We start from the raw sequence: 21,938 nt of genomic DNA, 5'->3' as shown, positions 1-21,938 counted from the left end.
TTGCCAGCTTGTTAAATCATAGCTGTAACACATGGTAGCAGCTGATAAATCTAGCAGAAGATGTATCCTGATTAAAATACAACTAAAATATAAGCTATTATTTAAAAACGTAAGATAAACCCTAACAGACCCAAGCTGATGCTGATTATGTATTATTATTATGCCTTTAAACTTGCCTGTAGCATGTGACTTTTATACATATTTTGTTTTGTGTCAATTTTTTGGTGTTGCAATATTGAAAAACATTTCACTACTACATACAAACTACAAGCAGTTATGCTTTGACCTTCTTGAGGCGACATCCCAGCAAGCTACGAGACTGAAATGTGGATATGTTTATCTCAGAGTCTCTATTACTCTGTACACTTTAATGATCCTGGAGCATTCCCACACTTCACCATGCCCTTGTAAAGTATCTGAAAATGCATATTTAAAGACCTACAGTGTTGCATTAACCTCTATAAAACTCTTCTCAGTAAACTAGGTTGATACTTCATTTAGTTAATCTCAGTACATTCAAAAATCATTTGGAGTAGTTTATTAATGATTTATATAGGATATGGTAATATTAAACTAAACTAAAAAAATTTATTAAAATGTATTGGCTGCAGAAAGCCACTGTTGCATTTTCTTTAATCACTAAACATTCAATGTTGGCATTTTTTAGTCACTAAACTTGAGAATTGTGAAAAAAGTACTACAGGTTTAATGCTTAGAAGTTTCCAATAAAGTCAGCAATGGTTTTAATCGTATTGCCACCATGTTGTGTGACTTTGGCATGCTGGGAGTTTGAAAATACTTTACTGCTGCTGTTTTATGCTGTTTTAACCCAAAGTTAGTTATATAAAATATAAAGCAACATTGTTTAATTTCTTTTTAAATATGATAATTGGCTACAGTGGATGTCAATAAAACCAATTTAAAAAATCTTATTACAGTACATACTAGATTTTGCAATTATCCAAAATAATTATCTAGGAATGTGTCAAGGAAAGTCATCCGAGCACCATATGTTAAAAAGTTATAAAAATGACTACCACAAGAGGGCGCTGTCAGGCTAGCAGAAAATGTACTAGCTCAAATACTAGTATGTGAACTTTGTGAACTATCCTTCCATTCAGTGCTGGATGCCTATGGAGGAATCTGGACCAACAGATACGTGCTGCCCTGTGGGCCCACCAGTGGAAAAAAGTGCTTGCTGGTGGCCTTTGTGCAGAAAAAATCCTCTTTTGTTTCAAGCATTCTCTTGTCCCTCTCTGGTCTGCATCAGCATTGTGGACTTTGGGCATATTCTGAACTCTGGAAAAGCTCCTGAGTCATCAACATGGCCTGAACTATTGTATGGGGAGATTTAGCAGGGGTTATTGACCAGCAACTCACACAACTGGCAGCTCATGCTCTTTCTCTCTCTCTGCCTATACAAACACACAAGCACTCATTCTCACATGCAAATGGTTAAAAACATGTGTGGTATGTATATTCATGTGATGAGGTACTGGTAGCAAAAACAAAATTCCTGACCTCAGTGTCAGTACTGCAAAAAGCCTGAAGAGGCAGTTTATTTTTAAACCATTTATTTCAACCTGAGTTGTCATGTAGTCTGTCATGTAGATTATAAATAAACTTTAAATAAACTCATGAGTGTTTACATGCAACTGTATTTATCAAATATGTTTCAGTTAATTCATTGTTTATTTATTTATCGTAAAATGTACAGTTTGTCATGACATAAATGTAAATGTAAATTCTGGTTTATTGTATTCTATGAAATGTAACAGAAGTCAAGTCAAGTCAAGTCACCTTTATTTATATAGCACTTTTAACAATACAGATTGTGTCAAAGCAACTGAACAGCATTAATTAGGAAAATAGTGTGTCAATAATGCAAAATGACAATAGTAAACAAATTTTTCAGTTAAAGACAGTTCATCATTGAATTCAGTGATGTCAACATCCAGCTCAGTTTAAATAATATCTTTGCAATCATGTCAACGATATCGCTGGAAATGAAGTGTCCCCAACTAAGCAAGCCAGAGGCGACAACGCCAGAGGCGACAACGCAAGAAGTAAAACATTTTACATTTTAAAATCTAAGTTTGTAAGAGACTATTCAGAAGCAATAAACCAACAGAGGGGAGTATTGAGTTATATCAACAGCAGATGCTGAAAGCTATGAGAAGACAATTGATAAATATATAAAAAAATGGTTAACATTTGACACACACACACACACACACACTTATTTATTTATTTAATTTAATATAGGGTCAGTAAGGTCAGGGTAAACTATCCCTTTAATACTTTTATTAAGCAATGACGCATTAAATTGCTCAAAAGAGACAGTAAAGACAATTATAAGGTAATACAATAGTTACATTTCAAATAAATGCTGTTCTTTTGAACTTTCTATTCATCAAAGAATCCTAAACAAAATGCATAAGCATAAAACCAGGTCAGCATATTAGAATGATTTCTAAAGGTCATGATATTGTGACACTGAAGACAACATATTGACTGCTGAGAATTAATCTTTGTTATCACAGGTATAGATATATTTAAAAAATATATATTAAAATAGAAAACAATTGTAATAATATTTCATGACATTGCTTTTTTTTTATTTAATATAATATAAAAATTCCATGGTCTTTATTTAAATTCTTTGTTTTAAGACCAACTGACTTTTAAGTTGGACAAAATAAACCAGGAGACTGGAGCTTTGGGAGAGCTCAGTGTCATTTTTTATTAAATAGTTAAGGAACAATTAACTGAAAAGACCTAAAACACCTGAACACGGCAGATGGAGCCGACAGTAGGATGCATGGAACTCCAGTCAGTGAAGTGGCGGAACTCGCCTCTCTCCAACAAAAACTGACGTCACCCTGTAGTTAGGATGCTCATACACTCTTAAAAATAAAGGTGCTTCACGATGCCATAGAAGAACCTTTTTGTCTAAATGGTTCCATAAAGAACTTTTAACATCTGAAGAACCTTTCTGTTTCACAAAAGGTTCTTTGTGGCGAAAGAAGGTTCTTCAGATTATAAAAAGGTAAGAAAGAGATGGTTCTTTAAAGAACCTTTGACTGAATGGTTCTTTGTGGAACCAAAAATGGTTCTTCTATGGCATCGCTTGAAGAACCTTTTGAAGCACCTTTATTTTTAAGAGTGTAGAAGACCCAGGCCCCATCCAGAACGTTACAGGACTGTACCTCATGGTGACAGAAGCGGTCATAGAGAGAGGGCCAGTTCTCACTGCACTCCATAATCTGACCCTGGAAGTCAGGCCGCTCATACAGACGGACACGGAAAATGCCAGTATGCTACAAAAGAGAGAGTGGACAGCCAAATACCATTACAATGCATTTACTGTAGAATGAGCAGAATCATATCTAGGATCACCTAAAATTATACTAATGGGGCACTGAATTATTCAAAAAATAATTTTAGTTTATGCATACTGGGTTTTTTGTTTAAACCCCCTCCAAGATCAAAATAAACTTCCAGTAGGGAACAATAGAGTGTTATTCCACATCTGCCAAAGTTTAGGGCCAATAATGCTGTTCCTGAATGGTTAGTGTGGCATACAGTATATGTTGGTGTGGGCAACCGTTTTTGCTGAAAAGGAGGAACATAGACCTGTATTGGGGTAAATAGCCCAGCTATGTTTCTCCAAACAGGCATGACTTACATTTCGCACCATGCGGCAAGACCTTATAGAGTCATTGTATCCCATCCAGTGCTGGTAATCAGGATACTCTCCCCTGGTTAGGATGTACTGGCAGCCCATGAAGTTTGGACGTTCATACAAAACCCAGGCCCCACTTTCAACTTGGATGGAGTTACAGCGGCTGAAGTGGGATGACAGCTCTGGGCAGTCCTTGCTGCACTCAAAGCAACGTCCCTGAAAGTTTTTGTCCTGATAAAAGATAATCTGTATGGGAGAAGATGTAGAAACATAGTTAAGCCAAGGAAAAGATTGCAGAGCCAGTTTATGCAAGCAAAATATGTCTTACTTTTCCCATTTTGTCCATATTTGGGGTTAATTTCATTCCTCCTTTTGATGTATTCTTTGTATTGAAAGAGCAATGAGCGAGATTTATATGTTTCACATTGAGTTGCTCTGCCAGGCAAATCATTGTTATATGAATGGTCGCAGCAACTGCATCATCAAAAGCTGATACTGCGATTGTTTCTAGATTGTTCCTGCAGATTAATGCAGTGGCCATTGTATGAAACCCTATCCTTTTGATTCTGCAATGGCTGAGTCCAGAAAATATTTATTGGGCTAATTAAATTGTTTTCCAGATGCTGGTACTGGCATAGTTGGAGCAGCATTAATTGGCATCAAGCCACATGTTCATATTGAATGAGGTGTAACACATGCCAAATGAATTGATGCATTTGTGTTTGTACGCTGCACCAAACTCTTGCTCTACTGTCAGACAGAAGCGTAAAAAGAATATTAAAACAAGAAATTGGCTATTTACTGTATACTAAGTTTAAAACAGGTTACATATATCATAAATGAAGAGAGATGCTATGTAAATAAAAATAATAAAGTTATATGCTATTATAAGGTAAAAATGGAATTATACAAATTGTTATGCAATTATAAAGTAAAATATCTAATCACAGTGTGTGGAATTACTGAAAATAGCTTTTTGCTCTGTCTAAATTCACACTGTCTGATAAGAACATTATATATAGAATGTTGTATTATATTTTAAATTATAACTTCCTTTAATCTTATATACAGTAAATGTAATATAATCTGATAAAACTGATTGTGATTTGCTTTGTAAGTTGCTCAGGAATTGGACTGCTGTTGTTGTTTGTCTGATTTATGTCAGAGTCAGACAACTCTTGTTCAGTGGGTTTGGTTTAAGAAAATATACAATACGTAACACTTACTTGAAACCATTTCTGCTCAAGAGCTGCACACACTGTATGAACTCACAAATACCACTCAGTGCTCAATATCACACTGTGTTTGTTCATTTAGGCCAGAGGACAACTGGTCCTTGACTGAGGCTGGTTTCTCCCAAGGTATTATTTTTTCTCAATTTCTGTCACCTGATTGATTTTGGGCTCCTTGCCATCATTGCCTTTGGCTCGTTAAGCTGGGGGTCTAAAGACACTTAATATTCAGTAATATTATCACATTGACGCTGTAGGAAGGGAACACCACTAGAATGTAACTGAACTGAGCTGAATAATGACACTATTGTCTTCTGTAGAGCTCCTTTATAGCAGCATCAAATTTGTTCATAATTGATTAATTTTACAACATCAACACTGTTATTGAACTGAATTGAATTAACATTCAACATTAAACTGAATAACAACACTACTGTTGCTAAAACTTACTAAAGCACTATAAAAATAAAGGTGACTTGATTTGACTTTACAAAGCAGTCATTCATAGAACTATAAATGATAAACTAGCGTGTAAGAATGTTTTTTTACTTAATAGGTTAGGAGTATTTCAGCTTTATATTGTTTTATGGCAACCAGACAAAAATAGACACAACTCACATAAATGAATGCAATGATTCAAATTATTTTATTCTTCAATATTTTTCAGTAGTAGTGACAACAAGTTTTCAATTCAACAGTCTGTGGTGACCTGACGAACAGAGCCCACAGTGGGATGCATGGCCCCCCATTCAGTGTGGCGTCTGTACTCTCCCTTCTCAAGGAGGTACTGACGGCCACTGTAGTTTGCATGCTCGAAGAACACGCAGGGACCTTCCTGGACCTTGCAGGAATGGATCTCTCTACAGAGGAAACGTTCCTGAATGGATGGGGTGCTTTCTGTAACTTCCCATGTTTGGCCATCAAAATTGGGCCTCTCAAAGAGCTTCAGCTTGAGATGTCCAGTAACCTGAAGGAAACACAAATGATGTTCCTATGTATACACCTAATCACACTGTTTACTTATTACTCACTGAGAGAAATTCAAAGTGATCATGTGTGTTGCCATTGGACTTACATGCCTGAGTAGACGACAAGATCGGACACAATCATTGAAGCCAATCCAATGATGATAATCTGGATACTCCCCTGGGGTCAGGATATACTGATAGCCCATGTAGTTTGGCCACTCATACAGCACCCAAAAGCCCCCCTTCACCTTTGCAGAATTACAGCGGCTAAAAAAAGAATGAAGGTCACTTGTGTCTCCCTTACACTCATAGGACCTTCCCTGGAAGTTCCTGTCTTCATAGAACACAATCTGTCAGACAAAACACAACACTAGTAGTTTGCATTGTGCTAAAACATCATGACAAACTGTGGGACACAGACAATCAGGGAGAAAGAGGCACTTACACTCTCAGTTGCCATTGTCAGATGTGAAATGTTGGATAGCAAACCATGCTGTAGTCTCTTTATACAATCCTGAACAAAGGCACAGGTTGTAAAAAATGTAATCAGCAATTAAAAAAAAAAAAATCTAAGCTATTGTTCTAAAGCACTGAATCATAGATTCGTTCAACAATAAAATTGTGAGTACCAAGCATCCCAACCTCAGTCAATAAACCCCAAGCTCAGGCTTGTACAACATGCCACTACGCATTGACTAAACTGTTTGTCTACTTAGCCAGCTCAGGCTGATTATTTATCTTACTACAGAAATATGCATTCAAATGTTTGCCAACAGCACCCTCACACTATCAGCTATAGCTATAGCAAAATCACTGTTATGAATGGCTACCATGGCATCCATCAAGGAGGATTTAGAGGCCAAGCACTGGTGTTGAGGCATATACTGTGTCTCTTAGGGGTCATTCACACAGAACACCCTACAGAGTTGCAGGGCAATGGAATGCAAGCTCTACAGTAGAGACATTTTACATGTTTAATTTCTTTTTACTGTCATGTGAAAGACTCGAGTGCAAAAGTCAAACATGTCAGACTATTTACATATGGAAATGGAAAAGTGGCGCAATAGAATGCAAAAATATGTCCTGTGTGGACAGCCCTCTTATTTTATAGATACTAGAACTGTATGATAAAAACTTTTTGCACAATTTTCATAGTTCTTGGGTAGTGTCTGAAAACATCCCTTTTATTAAATTTTTATTTGCTAATAACTTTTGAAACAAATATACAATAAAAAAACACTTGAAATTATTATTAAAAGAATTCAGGGTGCATCAATCAAAGATTAAAAAAGTACATTACATACTTTAATGTTTCATTAAAGAGAGATCATCATAAGATTATTGTGGTAAAAGTGAAAATCTTTTGATACACAAAATCGTTTTTCATGTAAAATCTCCGCAAATCAGACAGTGAGGAAGTAAAGCTATATTTACATACTGATCAATAAATCGCAAACAAAATTATATCTGTTGGTAACACTTTACATTAAGGTTCCCTTTATGAAGGGAAAATACTATTTATAATGTTTAGAAATGTGTTTATAAATGACTAATAACTCATTTACAAATGCATTATAAATCATTGATAAGCAGTTATAAATGCAAATAAAAAGAGTGATTTTAATGCAATACCTGTCAAATAGTGAGCCATTTTAACTCACGTTATAAATGCTTAATAAATACATTTATTCATACTTTTTCACTCAAAACCAGATTCCTGATTTATTTTATGATGCAGCAAAAATAGACTATTATATAGAGACTGAAGTGTTTTGTATTTATGTTTTTCTCATTTATATCTCATGACTCATATTTTCTCATATCTCATGTCACTTTTCTTACGATTTTTCTTACCAGAAGCTACTCTGTACATTACCCATGATTCTCCGCAAAAGTCGCCTGTCCACAGTAATGATATAAAACTGGAAAACACAACCATGACTTCATGAAATATTAATAATGAAAATTTTAGTTCCAATATTAGTTACTTGTACCTAACCTTAATGAAAATTGAACACCTGTGAACCATTTATTAATGAGCTATAAAAGTTAGTAACCTGTGAAAGTGCACCTTAATGTAAAGTGAACAACTGTGAACCATTTATTAATGAGTTATAAACGTTAATAATGTCTAAAAGTGAACGTTAATATGAAGTGAACACATGCGAACCATTAATTAATGACCTATAAACATTAGTAAACTGTGAAAGTGAACCTTAATGTAAAGTGAACAGCTGTGAACCATTTATTAATGAGTTATAAACGTTAATAACCTGTGAAAGTGAACCTTAATGTAAAGTGAACACCTGTGATCTATTTTTTAATGAGTTATAAATGTTAAAGTCTAAAAGTGAAATTTAAAGGGGTCCTATTATGCTTTTTCACTTTTTTAATTTTAGTCAGTGTGTAGTGTGTATGATTGGGCATAAAAAAGATCTTCAAACTTACAAATCTCAAAGAACTACAACGAACAGCTCGTTTGGACTACAGCTTTGTTTTCCGGGTTTTGTGATATCACAAAGCGACCCATTAGAATACAATTAAAATAATTCCCGCCTACGGAAATTTGAATGGTTGGGGGGTGGGGAGGGGCAAGGTCGTGGTTAGAATCCTTGGTTGAGTGCATCAGACAAGACGACGAGGAACAAGAAGTGCTGCTGTAGTCTCAAGTTTTCGCAAGTTATTACACACGCACCTGAATAATTATGTATGTAAATATGTATGTTACAATTATGAAATGTTTTTATAATAAATTGCTGACAGTACAATACTGGACAATGATGTAATCTGCAGAATTTACACTTCAATTTTGAGACTACAGTGTTTCCCATTCATTGAGTGCGGGTGTATTTATATCACTGTATTTCTGAAGGAAACCGACTGTCTTCAGAAAAATGGATGTAATTTTCATTTAATCTGGCATGTAATGTCTGATAAAGCAGTGTTTTTGAGCGGAGCTCAAACTGACGGAGTTTCACTGCAATTCACGTTATAATGTTAGAATTAAATAACAATAAATATAATATGAATGCACTTATCTGTACATAGTAAATGCAGCTATTTTTAAGTGGTTGTTGACATCCTATCTAAAACGTGATTTAGCCCCCCCCAAAAAACAACAACAATAATGTTACCTCTCTAATATGTCTTGCAATATCCGTGCATGCAAAGGTTCTGCGCGATCCTCTTGTTTAATATTCTCTGGGTCTGAATCCGGCTCAAATTGATATGGCAATATTGACGCCATCCTTAACTAAACCGGAGCAGATGGAACTTGCTGCTTTGGCAAGGGGTGGGGCAGTACTGAAACACCGTCTATGCTGTTCGCCAATCACAACGCACTGGGACAGCTAACCAATCACATCACATTTCGTTTTTTGGAAGGCGGGTCTTCATCAAACCCGGAACTAATCGAACCGTTTGTGCTAGGATGGGGAGAAAGGTATTGTAATAATGTAAATTATGTAAAAAATAATGCGTTTTTCGAACCACCAAACATGAGAGCATGTTCTAGTACACCCCCAAAACAAATTCAAGACATTGTAACAGAGCATAATAGGACCCCTTTAATGCAAAGTGAACATGTGCAAACCATTTATTAATGAGCTATAAGCGTTGATGATGTCTAAAAGTGAACCTTAATGTAAAGTGAACACATTTGAACCATTTATTAATGAATAATAAATGTTAATGAACACCTGTGAACCATTAATTAACGTTATAAACGTTAATGTCTAAAAGTGAACCTTAATATAAAGTGAACATGTGAACAATTTATCAATGAGCTATAAACGTTAGTAACCTGTGAAAGTGCATCTTACTGTAAAGTGAACACCTGTGAACCATTTATTAATGCGCTACAAACGTTAGTAACCTGTCAAAGTGATCCGTAATGTAAAGTGAACACCTGTGAACCATTTATTAATGAGTTATAAACGTTAGTAACCTGTCAAAGTGAACCGTAATGTAAAATGAACACCTGTGAACCATTTATTAATGAGCTATAAACGTTAATAATAATGTTTAAAAGTGAACCTTAATGTAAAGTGAACACATTTGAACAATTTATTAATGAGCTATAAACGTTAGTAACCTGTCAAAGTGAACTTTAACGTAAAGTGAACATGTGTGACTAATTCATTAATGCACTATAAACGTTAATAAACTGTGAAAATGAACCTTAAAGTAAACTGAACAACTGTATTCCATTTATTAATGAGTTATAAACGTTAGTAACCTGTGAAAGTGAACCTTAATGTAAAGTGGACACACTAATCAACTATTTATTGATTATTATTGCACACACAGAAAATGTTGGTATTTTTCTGGTGAAATGTATTTTATTGTTGTTGCACTATATCAAAAATACAATGTTTAAATTGAAAAAGATTAATCTGTTCTTTTACAGCACATTGGAACATTACTGAGTGTAACTTCACACTAAAAGTGGCTTATGCAAGTAAACTCACATTAAACAATTCAGAAAAACAATCAAGTATCCCATCAAAGTATAACTAAGCATCACATCTAAACAATATAAATATTTGATAAATGCAAGTTCAATAAAGGTAACTAAATATTTACAATTTAGCTAAACAATTTTGAAATAATCATTAAATCAATGACCAAAAGCACCATTACAGAACATGATCATATTAAAAAGCAATCAGTAATGATTTTTGATATCATGATAAAACCCCCTGTAACTTGAATATTTGGGCATTCACACTTTCAGTACCTGCACGCGAGTGAACCGTCCGATGGAGCGCCAGTGAGGTTATTTATTTGTATGGTAACTAATTAATTGAACTAGCAAAGTGACAACACATAAACACTTGAAAAACAAACTCTGCCATGTCAGTTCACACTTAGCTTAACTGAGCATTGGCCTATTGACATTAAATATTTTTCTTTATTAAGTGCCACAATGCCACGACAATGTTCTATCCATTTAGTATATGGAAGAAAAATAATGCTATATGTCTTTGAAACAAAAAAGCATGTTGAATAGCACTGAAAAAATAATGCATTGCATTAACAATGCTTGCATTTTAATGCCTTGTATTTCCAGGGCTTGCATTTTTAGGTCCTGAAATTTACCATAGTTGTCTATTTAAGCTGTGAATATTTCAATTAAAAATATTTCACACACATTTTCATAATTAAAAATTCAATAATTCATATTCACCTTCCAGAATTCACTTCCAAAATATTCAATCTGTTTAAAAATATGATGTATAATCATAGGCCAATTTTGGTCCATTTTATTTCACTTTCCAAATTCGCTTCCACAAATTCAGTGGTTAAAATTTGACAGAAAATTCGGCATTGCACATCCGGGAGCTGCAGGAATTGCAGTAGAGCGCCGATGCATGATCTCCAGCTGCTGTCAGTCGCTCACCGGCAGGTGGCGCAAGCGGCTGTTGATGAAGACCAAAGCAACAGGTGGATTAAGCCATTCATTCACAAAAACTGATTTGCAGAAATGGAGCAAGCGCTAAGTAGAAGTTTTGATTATCGGGGCCAGTATAAACATGTGGAAAAGCTGATTGTGTGTATGTTTAATTCAACATCTTCGCTGTTTCCCGTAGCCTACATTTAAGCAGCTTTCTCTACCACATTGGAGATTATAATGCTATTATACCCAACGCCGATGTACAGAACTAACATTACATCTGAGGAAGACATATATTGCTTTCGGTTACTTAGTTTCCTTTACTTGTATCGTGGCTTGTGTGACCCTGTGCTGTAATAGTGGGGTCACCCTCATAAGTCACACTCCAGGATTCCCCAACAAAGTGCCTCAGTGAACTAATACAGTGATATAAGACCTCAGATCTCAGAATACACTTTATTGATGATTATACGAACTAGGGATGCACCGTATCGGTATCGGGCCCGATACTGGTCTCCTGTACTCGTACTCATGCTTGTTAAAATGCCCCGATACCAAACACAGATACCACACAGCATGTGTTAAGCGCCATATTCAAACAAAGAAACACCGACAACAGAACAACAGACAGCAGAAAGGAGTTAAGGATGTCTACTACGAAGTATATGTATGCGATGAATATAATGTTAAACATTCAGAATTAACGCCTGTATAGCTGATGTGCGCGAGCTGATAAACAAAGCACGCTGAGTGGATTGAGCGTGTTGAGTGAATATATCTTTCTCACAGACATCACTGGAAAGTTTGTAGTTTGGTTGGATATGTCAAAAACAAGTAAGTAAAACAATGCACAAGTTACTTAATGGTAGGGAGAGAGAGAGAGAGAGAGAGAGAGAGCGCGCAATTCTGTAGTGTGATCTTTGATGTTCACTCACTTAGCACACGCATCATTTGGATTAAAACTTAATCGTAAAAATAAGACCATTTATAGGGGCATTCACTATAAACACCATCTATTTTCAACCTTAAGCATACATGACTTTCTGGCGAAAGTGAAACTAACAGCATGTGTGAAATGCGCTAGGCTGTACTGCACTACTGTCCTCTCATTCTGCATTAGTACAATACGTGCACGCGTTGCGCGTGTTTTGCTTGCTTGAGTGTTTCTGCATTATATGAGTGGCTTTGGAATATAAATCGATGCATGTTTCAGATGAAAAAACGCGACTTCTATTTATGAAAATATCACAGTTAGGAGATTTATAGCGAGTGGTTTCCTGCATTATTACAGCAAGCCACTGCAATGGAGCAGCTCTAATGCTATTAAATTAAAGATGATGTACCACAGAGCAAAAAAATGAACAGTGAAAAAACTTGTAAAAAACTTGTAAAATACATTTTAATGGGCATAATTAAGTGTGAAAATAACCGAAGGATATACAGTCAAACCAAAAATTATTCAGAGACCAGATATAATTTTTTATATTTTTTTTACTAGTGGGTGCAGGACACTATACAGTAGTTCATTTATGTAAGTGAGGATAGCAAAATACAATATATGAGACAAATCATACCCAAAATTTCATACAGTTGACTACCAGTAAAATTGATACAAATTTGGGTCTAAAAAATTATTCAGACCGAGTCTGGGAAAAAAATTGAAGTTCAGGTTTGCATGAAGCTGGGTGACAGCATGCCCATGAGACTACAGGCTGTCATTAAGGCTAAAGGTTGCCCGACAAAGTATTCATAGTTGTGTAAATATTGTCTTAATAACAGCTGTAGATCAAAATTATCTAACATTATCAAGATGAATTTGTTCTGACACATTTTAACTCTGAGTTCTTGTCATATTTTATTACCATTTTCTAAACTATAGAGAATAAACTGTGATAATGTGAGAAATGTTGAAGGTGTCTGAATAAATGTTGGTTTGACTGTATTTATTTGATAAATTAAGTTAACCAACTAACATTATACATACCCTTTTGGTTTCTGTACCCAATATTTAAAAAATTTACAAATGCAATAAAAATATCGGTATCGGTATCGGCAAGTACCAAAAATAAAAGTATCGGTACCGGGCGAGTACTGGAAAAAGTGGTATAGGTGCATCCCAAATACGAACTATATACAGGCAAGCAAATGAGGTCAGAAGAACGCAATGTGCTGCATTTTCTTTATAATTGCTTTCCCTTACCACTGATCTATAGAGTCAACAGTCCTACAAAGATATCAATACCATGATTAGTTTTAACAATATGCAACCACTTTATATTGACATAAAAACAGAAGTTAAAAATCGCCTAGGTGTATTATTGCTTAAAATTTAAACCGGAGAAAGCATTGATGCGTTATCGCACACAAGGGACCGTCTGACAATTCCACCGACTGGGTTAAAACGTCCAATGTATTTGAATTAAAATGACTTTTAACATTTAAAAAAACACACTATCAAATTGTAAAGCTCGTATTGCTCATAGTGATTTATTACAGGTGAGATTTTGCCAATACCTCCCTTCATATCTGTACAGTACACGATTATTTACATATAAAAGATCCATGTAAAGGGTTTTTTCATGTTCCAACAGTTCTAGTATGTTGCTAGATACAAGACTAACTTACTACAGGTTAGATTTGGCCAATATCTCCCTTACGGTATGTACAGGACACAAATATATTTTTAGAAAACTACAGTAATTCACCAAAAGGGTTTTTTTCATGTTCCACTGGTTGTAGTACGTTGCTAGTTACAAGACTAGCTAGGCTAGTTCATGTGAAATTTTGCCAATATCTCCCTTACTGTATGCACTATTCACAGTTATTTAAAACGGGGAAAAAAAAAAATCTGTAGGACCCCAAAAGGGATTTTTCATGTTCCAAAGGTTGTAGTATAAAATATTGATGTACTTTATGTACAGGGAGGTATTAGCAAAATTTCACCTATGTAAGTCAGTCTAGTCACTAGGGATGTATTACAACCTTTGGAACATAAAAAAAAACAATTACAGTAATTTCTTAAGAATAATTATATACTGTATATACAGTGAGGAAGATATAGGCAAAATTTCAACTGTAGTAAGTCAGTCTGGTCACTAGTAACATACAACATTTGGAACACGAAAAACCCCATTTTGGTGAATTACTGTAATTTTTTTCTTTACAAATATTTGTGTAGTGTACATACTTGGGGAAAGTATTGTCTAAGGCCAGTTATTGGCAATATATATTTAGTCAGTTTGAGTAAATTATTAATTTACTGTAAACATTAATTTGAATAAATTATTGGACTTCATTTTGTACTGTGAGGTAAATTTACATAAATAAACATAAAGCAGCCTAGGCGAATATGCAGCGAATATCAAACCTAAACCTACCGCGCTTGGTTTTCTATGGGAGAAAAAAATGGTCTGGTGAAACTTTGTGGGTTGTGGGCTCATATTCTGGGCTCATCTGCTTAAATGTACATAATATACAGTAATATATATTATTAATTAGGTGCCAAATTTAATCATTCATCACCGTCTTGAGGCAATAAACCACGTTAAGTGTTTTGTTTATGGGAAATGTTTAACGTGCAGTTTTGCGCGTTCCGTAACTTGCGTTCATATCCTCATCTGCCTGTTAGTAATTTGCATCATCAGTAAGATCTGAGTTTGGTCTTTTAATAGCTGTCGCTGCGTTAGTGCACTTACTGAGCTGTGTAATGCATTTTCTTTAACAGATTTCTGAGGGAAACAGCGTGAAACCGTGCGCGTTAGTTCATATTCTACATCTGCTTAACTGTCGGTATAGTTCGCATCATCAGTAAAACTTTCTGAGATCTGAGGTCTTATAGTTCACTGAGGCGTGTTACGCCTTGTGGGGGAATCCTGGAAATAAATCTGCAAAAATGTCAACAATTCTGTGTTTTTCTGTCAATATAGGGTGCTGTGTGTACATTAATGAGGAAAAAAAATGAACTTAAATGATTTTAGCAAATGGCTGCAATATAACAAAGAGTGAAAAATTTAAGGGGGTCTGAATACTTTCCGTACCCACTGTATGTCTTCCTCAGATGTAATGTTAGTTCTGTACATCAGCGTTGGGTATAATAGCATTATAATCTCCTTTGTGGTAGAGAAAGCTGCTTAAATGTAGGCTACGGGAAACAGCGAAGATGTTGAATTAAACATACACACAATCAGCTTTTTCACATGTTTATACTGGCCCCGATAGTCAAAACTTCTACTTAGTGCTTGCTCCATTTCTGCAAATCTGTTTTTGTGAATGAATTACTTGATCCACCTGTTGCTTTGGTCTTCAGCAACAGCCGCTTGCGCCACCTGCCGGTGAGCGACTGACAGCAGCTGGAGATCACGCATCGGCGCTCTACTGCAATTCCTGCAGCTCCCGGATGTGCAATGCCAAATTTTTTGCTGAATTTTAACCACTGAATTTGTGGAAGCGAATTTGGAAAATGAAATAAAATGGACAGAAATTTGCCTGTCGAATATTACACGAGTTTCACAATTTGAGTTGAATTACTGAAATAAATGAACTTTTCCACGACATTCTAATTTATTGAGATGCACCTGTACATCGTACTTTTAAACAGATTGAATATTTTGGAAGTGAATTCTAATTCTAATTCTATTTTTTCAGTTAGTGCTATTCAAGTGCTTTTTTGCTTCAACGACATATGGCATTATTGTTCTTCCATAGTTACAGCTCCGCCTATTGGTCAAAAGTAATTATACTATACCTTGATATTTAAACCACTTTTTTTTCTTTTTGTAACTCTTTGATTGCAAGACATGATGTTGTAATTCAAAGCCATCACACTCTCTTGAACTTTACTAATAACCCATTTCATTTGCTGAGGCTGAGGTACAGGTCTCAAAGCTGTGCTTCAAACAACCCTGAAAAGTTTTCTCCACATGTTAGGGACAGAGTTTGATAGAACATATTTGCATTTTGCTTATGTCTAAGCAACCATTAAATAAACTAGAAATTTTAAATAATGTTAACTACTTTAAAGTGCAGAATGGGAAAAGGAAAAGGAATATGGGGTGTATTTTGTCAAAGCTGATACAATATAGACTAGACAAATACAGAATATAAAACAAAATTTCACTTTAAATATACATTCACACAAAGTTTTCACATTGTTAATTTTGGTGACCTCTCTTGGTAGAATTGTTTAAATGGCTATAGTTATGTGAAGGGAAATCTAAAATCATTTAAGGCATACTGTACCCGCAGACCTCTTTATGCAAAATTTACATAATGTATAATTTTGTTCATTTGACATGAGCGTGACATTTATTTAAATTTACTTAAAAATAGACAGCAAATGAGACTCTTTATGAAACTCTAACTATTACTTTTTAAGTACTTGGAAAATGTTTGCTACTTTAAGGAATTCCTCAGACTTGGTAACTTTTGGCCAACATGATTGCTTTTCACTATCATTTGCTGTGTCTCTCGCTCTCTCTCTTTCTGTTTGCCTTTCATTCTGTTTGTTTCATGTAGGCTGTGATTGCACAATTTAAATTAACAGAAATCACAGACCTGCTTGATCATCAGGTTCCAGGGTATTTGAATGACAAAAACCATTATCAGCCTATAAAGTATAAAAGGCAGCAGTCAGACAGACAGCAACTGGACAGAATCCCACGAAGACTAGCAAACATGGGCAAGGTATGTATTGGGTGGCCTTAATCCAGTGGAGAAGAGCTGCCAAAAACAGCAGAATCTTCTATAAATGTATTAATGCAAAGATGAATTTTTTTATGTGGAAACAGGTAATATGTTTTAGGTAATTATATTATAAACAAGCAATAATACACATACCTGGTGTGTAATTCAAGCCAAAAACACCAGTTACTTCAACTGTTAAAGATGACTGTTTACAGAGAGACAACTTATATTTTAATATTCACATATTATTTTTCTTGGTAGATCATCTTCTATGAGGACAGGAACTTCCAGGGTCGCTCCTATGAGTGCAGCAGTGATTGCTCTGATATGTCTACCTACCTCAGCCGCTGCCACTCATGCAAAGTGGAGAGCGGCTGCTTTGTGGTCTATGACCGTCCTAACTACATGGGAAACCAGTTTTTTATGAGGAGGGGCGAGTATGCTGATTGCATGCGCATGGGAATGAGTGATGGCATTAGGTCCTGTCGCATGGTTCCTCAGGTAACAAAAAAACGAAAAACTATAATGATAATAGTTATCATTTTAATAATTAATAATAATAATAATAATAATAATAGTTAAATGATTCGGCCCATTTGAAACACACTATATTGAATCAGAAATGTATTATGTATACGTAACTGAATCAATACATTTAATCTTATAGTACAGGGGACCCTACAGAATGAAGATCTATGAGAGGGAGAACTTCGGAGGTCAGATGTACGAGCTGACAGATGACTGCGAATCCTTCATGGACCGTTATCGCATGTCCGACTGGCAGTCATGCCATGTGATGGATGGCCACTGGCTCATGTATGAGCAGCCCCACTACAGAGGCAGGATGATATACTTCAGACCTGGAGAGTACAGGAGCTTCAGGGATATGGGATACAGCAACAGCAGATTCAGCTCTGTTAGACGAATCATGGACTTGTGTTAAATTCACGGTCTGATAATATAAGCATAAACAATAAATTTCTCATGCAATTATTCTGTTGTCTTGGCCTGTTTTCATCACTTTGAGTTCCACCATTAGTGTCATTGTACCAAAAGTATGCAAACCAATGGAAAATAAACATATCAGTTTTATAACATCAATGTCAAAATGAAGAAGCAGATCATTGTCTGCTGTGAATAAACCCAATAAATCATTATACATACTAACATAATTCTAAAGATTTATATTTTAGTAATTCTAGTTAGATGTCATGCAGACAGCTGAATGTTCATGCTGTGATACAGCCATACTGATCGTGTTGTGTTACCAAAATGCTCGTGGACATCAGATCAATGGCCTTGTGGGAAGCACTCAGGCATGTGCCTCAGCCGACCCCAGTTGTTGAGGTTCTTCCCCGGTCCTGTTCCTCTCTTCCTACTGTCCAGTCCAATAAAGGTAAAAAGCCCCCAAAATATAACATAAAAATAGACATGGGCAAAAAAAGGCATTGATTATTTTCATGTCTGCATGCATGTAAAACAATATTTGTGCACCTCAATTTAAAGATTGTGAATCATACTGTTAAATACACTTCTGAATAATTGACCTGTCCTACACACATAAATGAAAAGGAGCAATCTGACAGAATTGGATCTATTTATGTAGACAATAATGGAGATTATATAAGCTATTAAAAAGATTATACCTAATGAAAATTAAAGTTTTTGATCCTGTTGTGTTATGTATCAAGCGATTTTGTTTAAGTAGCTGTATATGGTACATCAAACAAAATTATAACAATTAAAGTAGGTTTGAACTTATGGATCTCCATGGTCTCTGGTTCATGACTCAATCTTTCTGTTTTTATTTCAATCTCCCAGTGAAATATTTAAACAAACACCAACATAACAGTTAAGAGAATAAGATAAAATAATCCAGTACAGCACTAGTAGATCTTTAATTACCAGGGTCCCCTTAAGGCTGATATCAAGTCAAGTTGAGCTTTATTGTCATTCTGCTGCATGTGAGGACATACAGTGGAACGAAATGTCGTGCCTCACAGGACCACGGTGTTACATAAATACAGGCATACAACAGTGAAGTAAAACAGTAAAAAACCTATACAGTAAAGCAGTAAAAGCCTATACACAACTAACCTACTGACTGATTTTGATTATAAATATACTATATATATATATAAATGTTTACCTATACATAAGTTAAAAAAAAAAATTATAAAAAAGAATACAGACTATACGGATGCTTCACATAATACTGTACATGTGCAAAGAGAAACATCATAGTCAGCAGCTGGCTGGGGAACAGTGCAGATGATTTGTAGTGCATGAGCATGTAAACGCACCTATTACGGAGTCTTTTGTGGGATTTATGTACACAAAGCAGTGTGTGTGAAAAGTGTCTAGTGCGTATAGAGGAGAGTATGTTTCTACAGGCCCTGTAGCACACTTTGAATTGTTTCAGAGAGGGTTTTTTTTTTGTATATTGATTTTGTATATATTTTTTTTATATATGCTTGACAATATCAGTTTTAGGGAGAAAAAAACAACAACTAACAAAACATCTTTTATTACTGAAATATATATGTCTCTATTTTATGTTTCAAATGTACAGTAAATGACACATCAGTGGATAATCTGTCCTCCTCCACCTGCCCTACAACCAAGAAAAGCCAAACAGTTCTGGTAACTACTTGTAGACTAGTTTAGAAAGGAAATATAATTGCTGAGTAAGAAGTTCAAACAATGGGCTATAGATTTTTATGAATCAAGTTGAGCATTAAAAGCAACACAGTAAAACACTAGCACTATAGAAACAAATGCAAAATCATGGGAAAGGTAGGAGATAACTATGTTTAAGAAGACAAATGTTATTGATGGATACTTAGACCAAATAACATCTAAAAAAAAATCTACATTGATTTTACAATGTCAGCTGTTAATGGAGGAATACAAGGACATTGCACTTTCAAATGGATTAACAAGCAAAGAAAAGAACAAAGAATATCATATCCATTGTAAGCATGCCTTTTTGTTGCTATATGTGTTCCAGATAATTTTCTACGAGGACAGAAACTTCCACAATCGACTTGTAACTATGAGACCAGTGGTGACTGCTACTACTGCTCATGTAGGGTGGAAAGTGGCTGCTTTATGGTCTTTGAGCTCTCCAACTTCATGGGTTACCAAATGCTGATAAGAAGAGGTGAGTATCCTGATAACCAGTGGATCATGGGTGCAAGCATGTGACTGCATCAGATCTTGCAGAATGATCCCTATGGTAATTCTAGACAGTGTTGTTTTTTTAGGTTGTCAATTTTCTTTTGTAAATTGATGTGATTGAATTACTAAATAATGACATTTTTCCTTGCAGCATAAAGGAACATTTAGAATGAGAATCTTTGAAAGGGAGAACTTTGTCGGACAAAAGTATGAGTTGATGGATAACTGTGAGTCAATCCAGGAACGCTTTCACATGTCCGATTGCCAGTCCTGCAATGTCACACATGGCCACTGGCTTCTGTATGAACGGCCCAATTTCGAAAGCAGAATGATATACATCAGGCCAGGGGAGTACAGCAGCTTTAATAATATGGGTCTAGGCCCAGTGAAAATTTGCTCCATCAGATGCATCATGGAGCCCTGTTAAAAGAAATTACACTTGCTACATTAAAAGCAACAAATGAGTTCCATAGTTTCCCAACAAGAAATGTTGTGACACTAAATCTCAAATGTGCCTAGGATCTACAGTATAATGTCAAAGATCACTTACTCTCCACTTAATATTTATGACAAAACCAGCTTTTTTTGTGGAAGCTGTACAGCCAAATTTGGATTAACATGCATCTGATTCATTACAGAAACTCCTCATTTTGTTGATCATCTAATGTGTGATGATAACGTTCACTGCTTTTTGCGAAAAATAAAGATGGATGCAGATCTCTCTGCCAGGAGATTGTAAAATAAAATATAAAAATAAATGATTCAATAGAGATTTTATTTGACAACAGGAACTGACAATAGTGACTTTAAATTTGTCCAATGTAAAAAGTCTTAAAATAATCATAAATAAAAATAAATAAATAATAATAATAATTTTAAAAATCATGGTGTACCAATCAACACTCTACTTTCAATAATGTAAACACAGCATGTGTGATTGTAGTCTTAAGAACAGTCTTAGGTCTTAGTTTGGAAAATATATTGGAATATATTATTGGAAAAATAAAGATCTAGAAATAATATTCATTATTAAGCGTTTTTAAATTAAAGCTGCAGTCCGTAAGTTTAGCCTCTTTGTCGCCATCTCTGTTTGAAAACCTGCAATTGCAGCTTTTTGCGGAATTATCTTCCTTGCGTGGGTTGTGCGGCGGCTCGGCTCCAGCACGAATTAATCTAATGTTTTGGGGAGTATGTGTGGCAGTCAGTCACCGCACCGGTGTGGATATTTACTGTACTTCACAATCACAGACTCTAGCCTGTCATATATGACCCAAATAAGAATTTTCACCGGATATTGTCATCTGAACAAGTAAGTAACAAGTCTGCCACTTTTGTTCTGACCAACTGAGGAAAAAAGCATTAACATAAATCTCGCTACCAATGGTGATTTAAGCTACATATCGGTTAGCTCATATCACATCAAACCATGCAAATTATTATTATTGTTATACTTTATTTTCAAATGATTAATGTTAACAACATCAGCATTGCCTATAGTGTGTATTAGCGTGTAGATTTCAATTTCTGTACAGTTTAATCTCATACCATTCAAATTTCATATTAAGAAATTCTTTTAACCCAAAAAGCAAATTATGCTCCCTTCAAACTGATTGTCTTTAAAATACAAATCTTGTGTAATCCCAGGCTATCTGTAATTAGAAGCACATTTAAAACTGGAATATAATTTAATTTCATTCACATATGTTTCATAAACACATAGTCCTTTCTGGATTACAATCTGCCAACAAAATGATACATTTCATTATTCTAGCTGCTGTGAGAAAAGGCTATAAACG

General features: G+C 35.2%; 3 protein-coding genes and 1 pseudogene across 5 annotated transcripts; 2 read left to right on the top strand and 2 right to left on the bottom strand.

The window, feature by feature from the left end:
- Positions 1 to 3,128: 3,128 nt before the first annotated feature.
- LOC107555045 (gamma-crystallin M2-like) lies at positions 3,129 to 4,094 on the bottom strand (the record flags this gene model as incomplete). Its single annotated transcript, XM_016237733.1, has 3 exons — positions 4,014 to 4,094; positions 3,689 to 3,931; positions 3,129 to 3,320 (listed from the first exon to the last, which is right to left on the bottom strand). Coding segments are annotated over exons 1-3 (471 nt in total), but the record flags the coding sequence as incomplete, so codon positions are not given.
- Positions 4,095 to 5,547: 1,453 nt separating this feature from the next.
- On the bottom strand, positions 5,548 to 6,596 carry crygs4 (crystallin, gamma S4). Of its 3 annotated transcripts, none has more exons than XM_016237727.1 (4): positions 6,528 to 6,596; positions 6,331 to 6,399; positions 5,993 to 6,235; positions 5,548 to 5,884 (listed from the first exon to the last, which is right to left on the bottom strand). In XM_016237727.1, exons 2-4 carry the CDS (start codon positions 6,343 to 6,345, stop codon positions 5,609 to 5,611), a joined length of 534 nt encoding a protein of 177 aa, XP_016093213.1. In that variant the 5' UTR covers positions 6,346 to 6,399; positions 6,528 to 6,596; the 3' UTR covers positions 5,548 to 5,608. The 3 variants fall into 3 exon arrangements, with proteins under 3 accessions (XP_016093213.1, XP_016093214.1, XP_016093212.1); XM_016237728.1 differs by having other exon boundaries at positions 6,515 to 6,552; XM_016237726.1 differs by having other exon boundaries at positions 6,331 to 6,569.
- Positions 6,597 to 16,870: 10,274 nt separating this feature from the next.
- Positions 16,871 to 17,955, top strand: LOC107555044 (gamma-crystallin M3-like). The gene is made up of 3 exons (XM_016237732.1): positions 16,871 to 16,962; positions 17,224 to 17,463; positions 17,630 to 17,955. The coding sequence occupies exons 1-3, from the start codon at positions 16,954 to 16,956 to the stop codon at positions 17,903 to 17,905; spliced, it is 525 nt and encodes a 174-aa protein (XP_016093218.1). The 5' UTR covers positions 16,871 to 16,953; the 3' UTR covers positions 17,906 to 17,955.
- A 1,794-nt stretch (positions 17,956 to 19,749) lies between these two features.
- LOC107555011 (gamma-crystallin M3-like) lies at positions 19,750 to 20,569 on the top strand (annotated as a pseudogene).
- The last annotated feature ends 1,369 nt before the right edge of the window (positions 20,570 to 21,938 follow it).

Source organism: Sinocyclocheilus grahami, unplaced genomic scaffold, assembly GCF_001515645.1.
Source record: "Sinocyclocheilus grahami isolate Dianchi unplaced genomic scaffold, SAMN03320097.WGS_v1.1 scaffold523.1, whole genome shotgun sequence".
Classification (NCBI taxonomy): domain Eukaryota; kingdom Metazoa; phylum Chordata; class Actinopteri; order Cypriniformes; family Cyprinidae; genus Sinocyclocheilus; species Sinocyclocheilus grahami.
This window is presented reverse-complemented; position numbering and strand designations above follow the sequence as displayed.

Bases quoted from the DNA above. Each gene is read 5' to 3' on its own strand.
- crygs4 (XM_016237727.1), bottom strand. The intron at 5,885-5,992 runs GTAAGTCCAATG...TGTTTCCTTCAG, and splicing joins CTTGTCGTCTACTCAGGCAT to GTTACTGGACATCTCAAGCT.
- LOC107555044 (XM_016237732.1), top strand. The intron at 17,464-17,629 runs GTAACAAAAAAA...TTAATCTTATAG, and splicing joins CCTGTCGCATGGTTCCTCAG to TACAGGGGACCCTACAGAAT.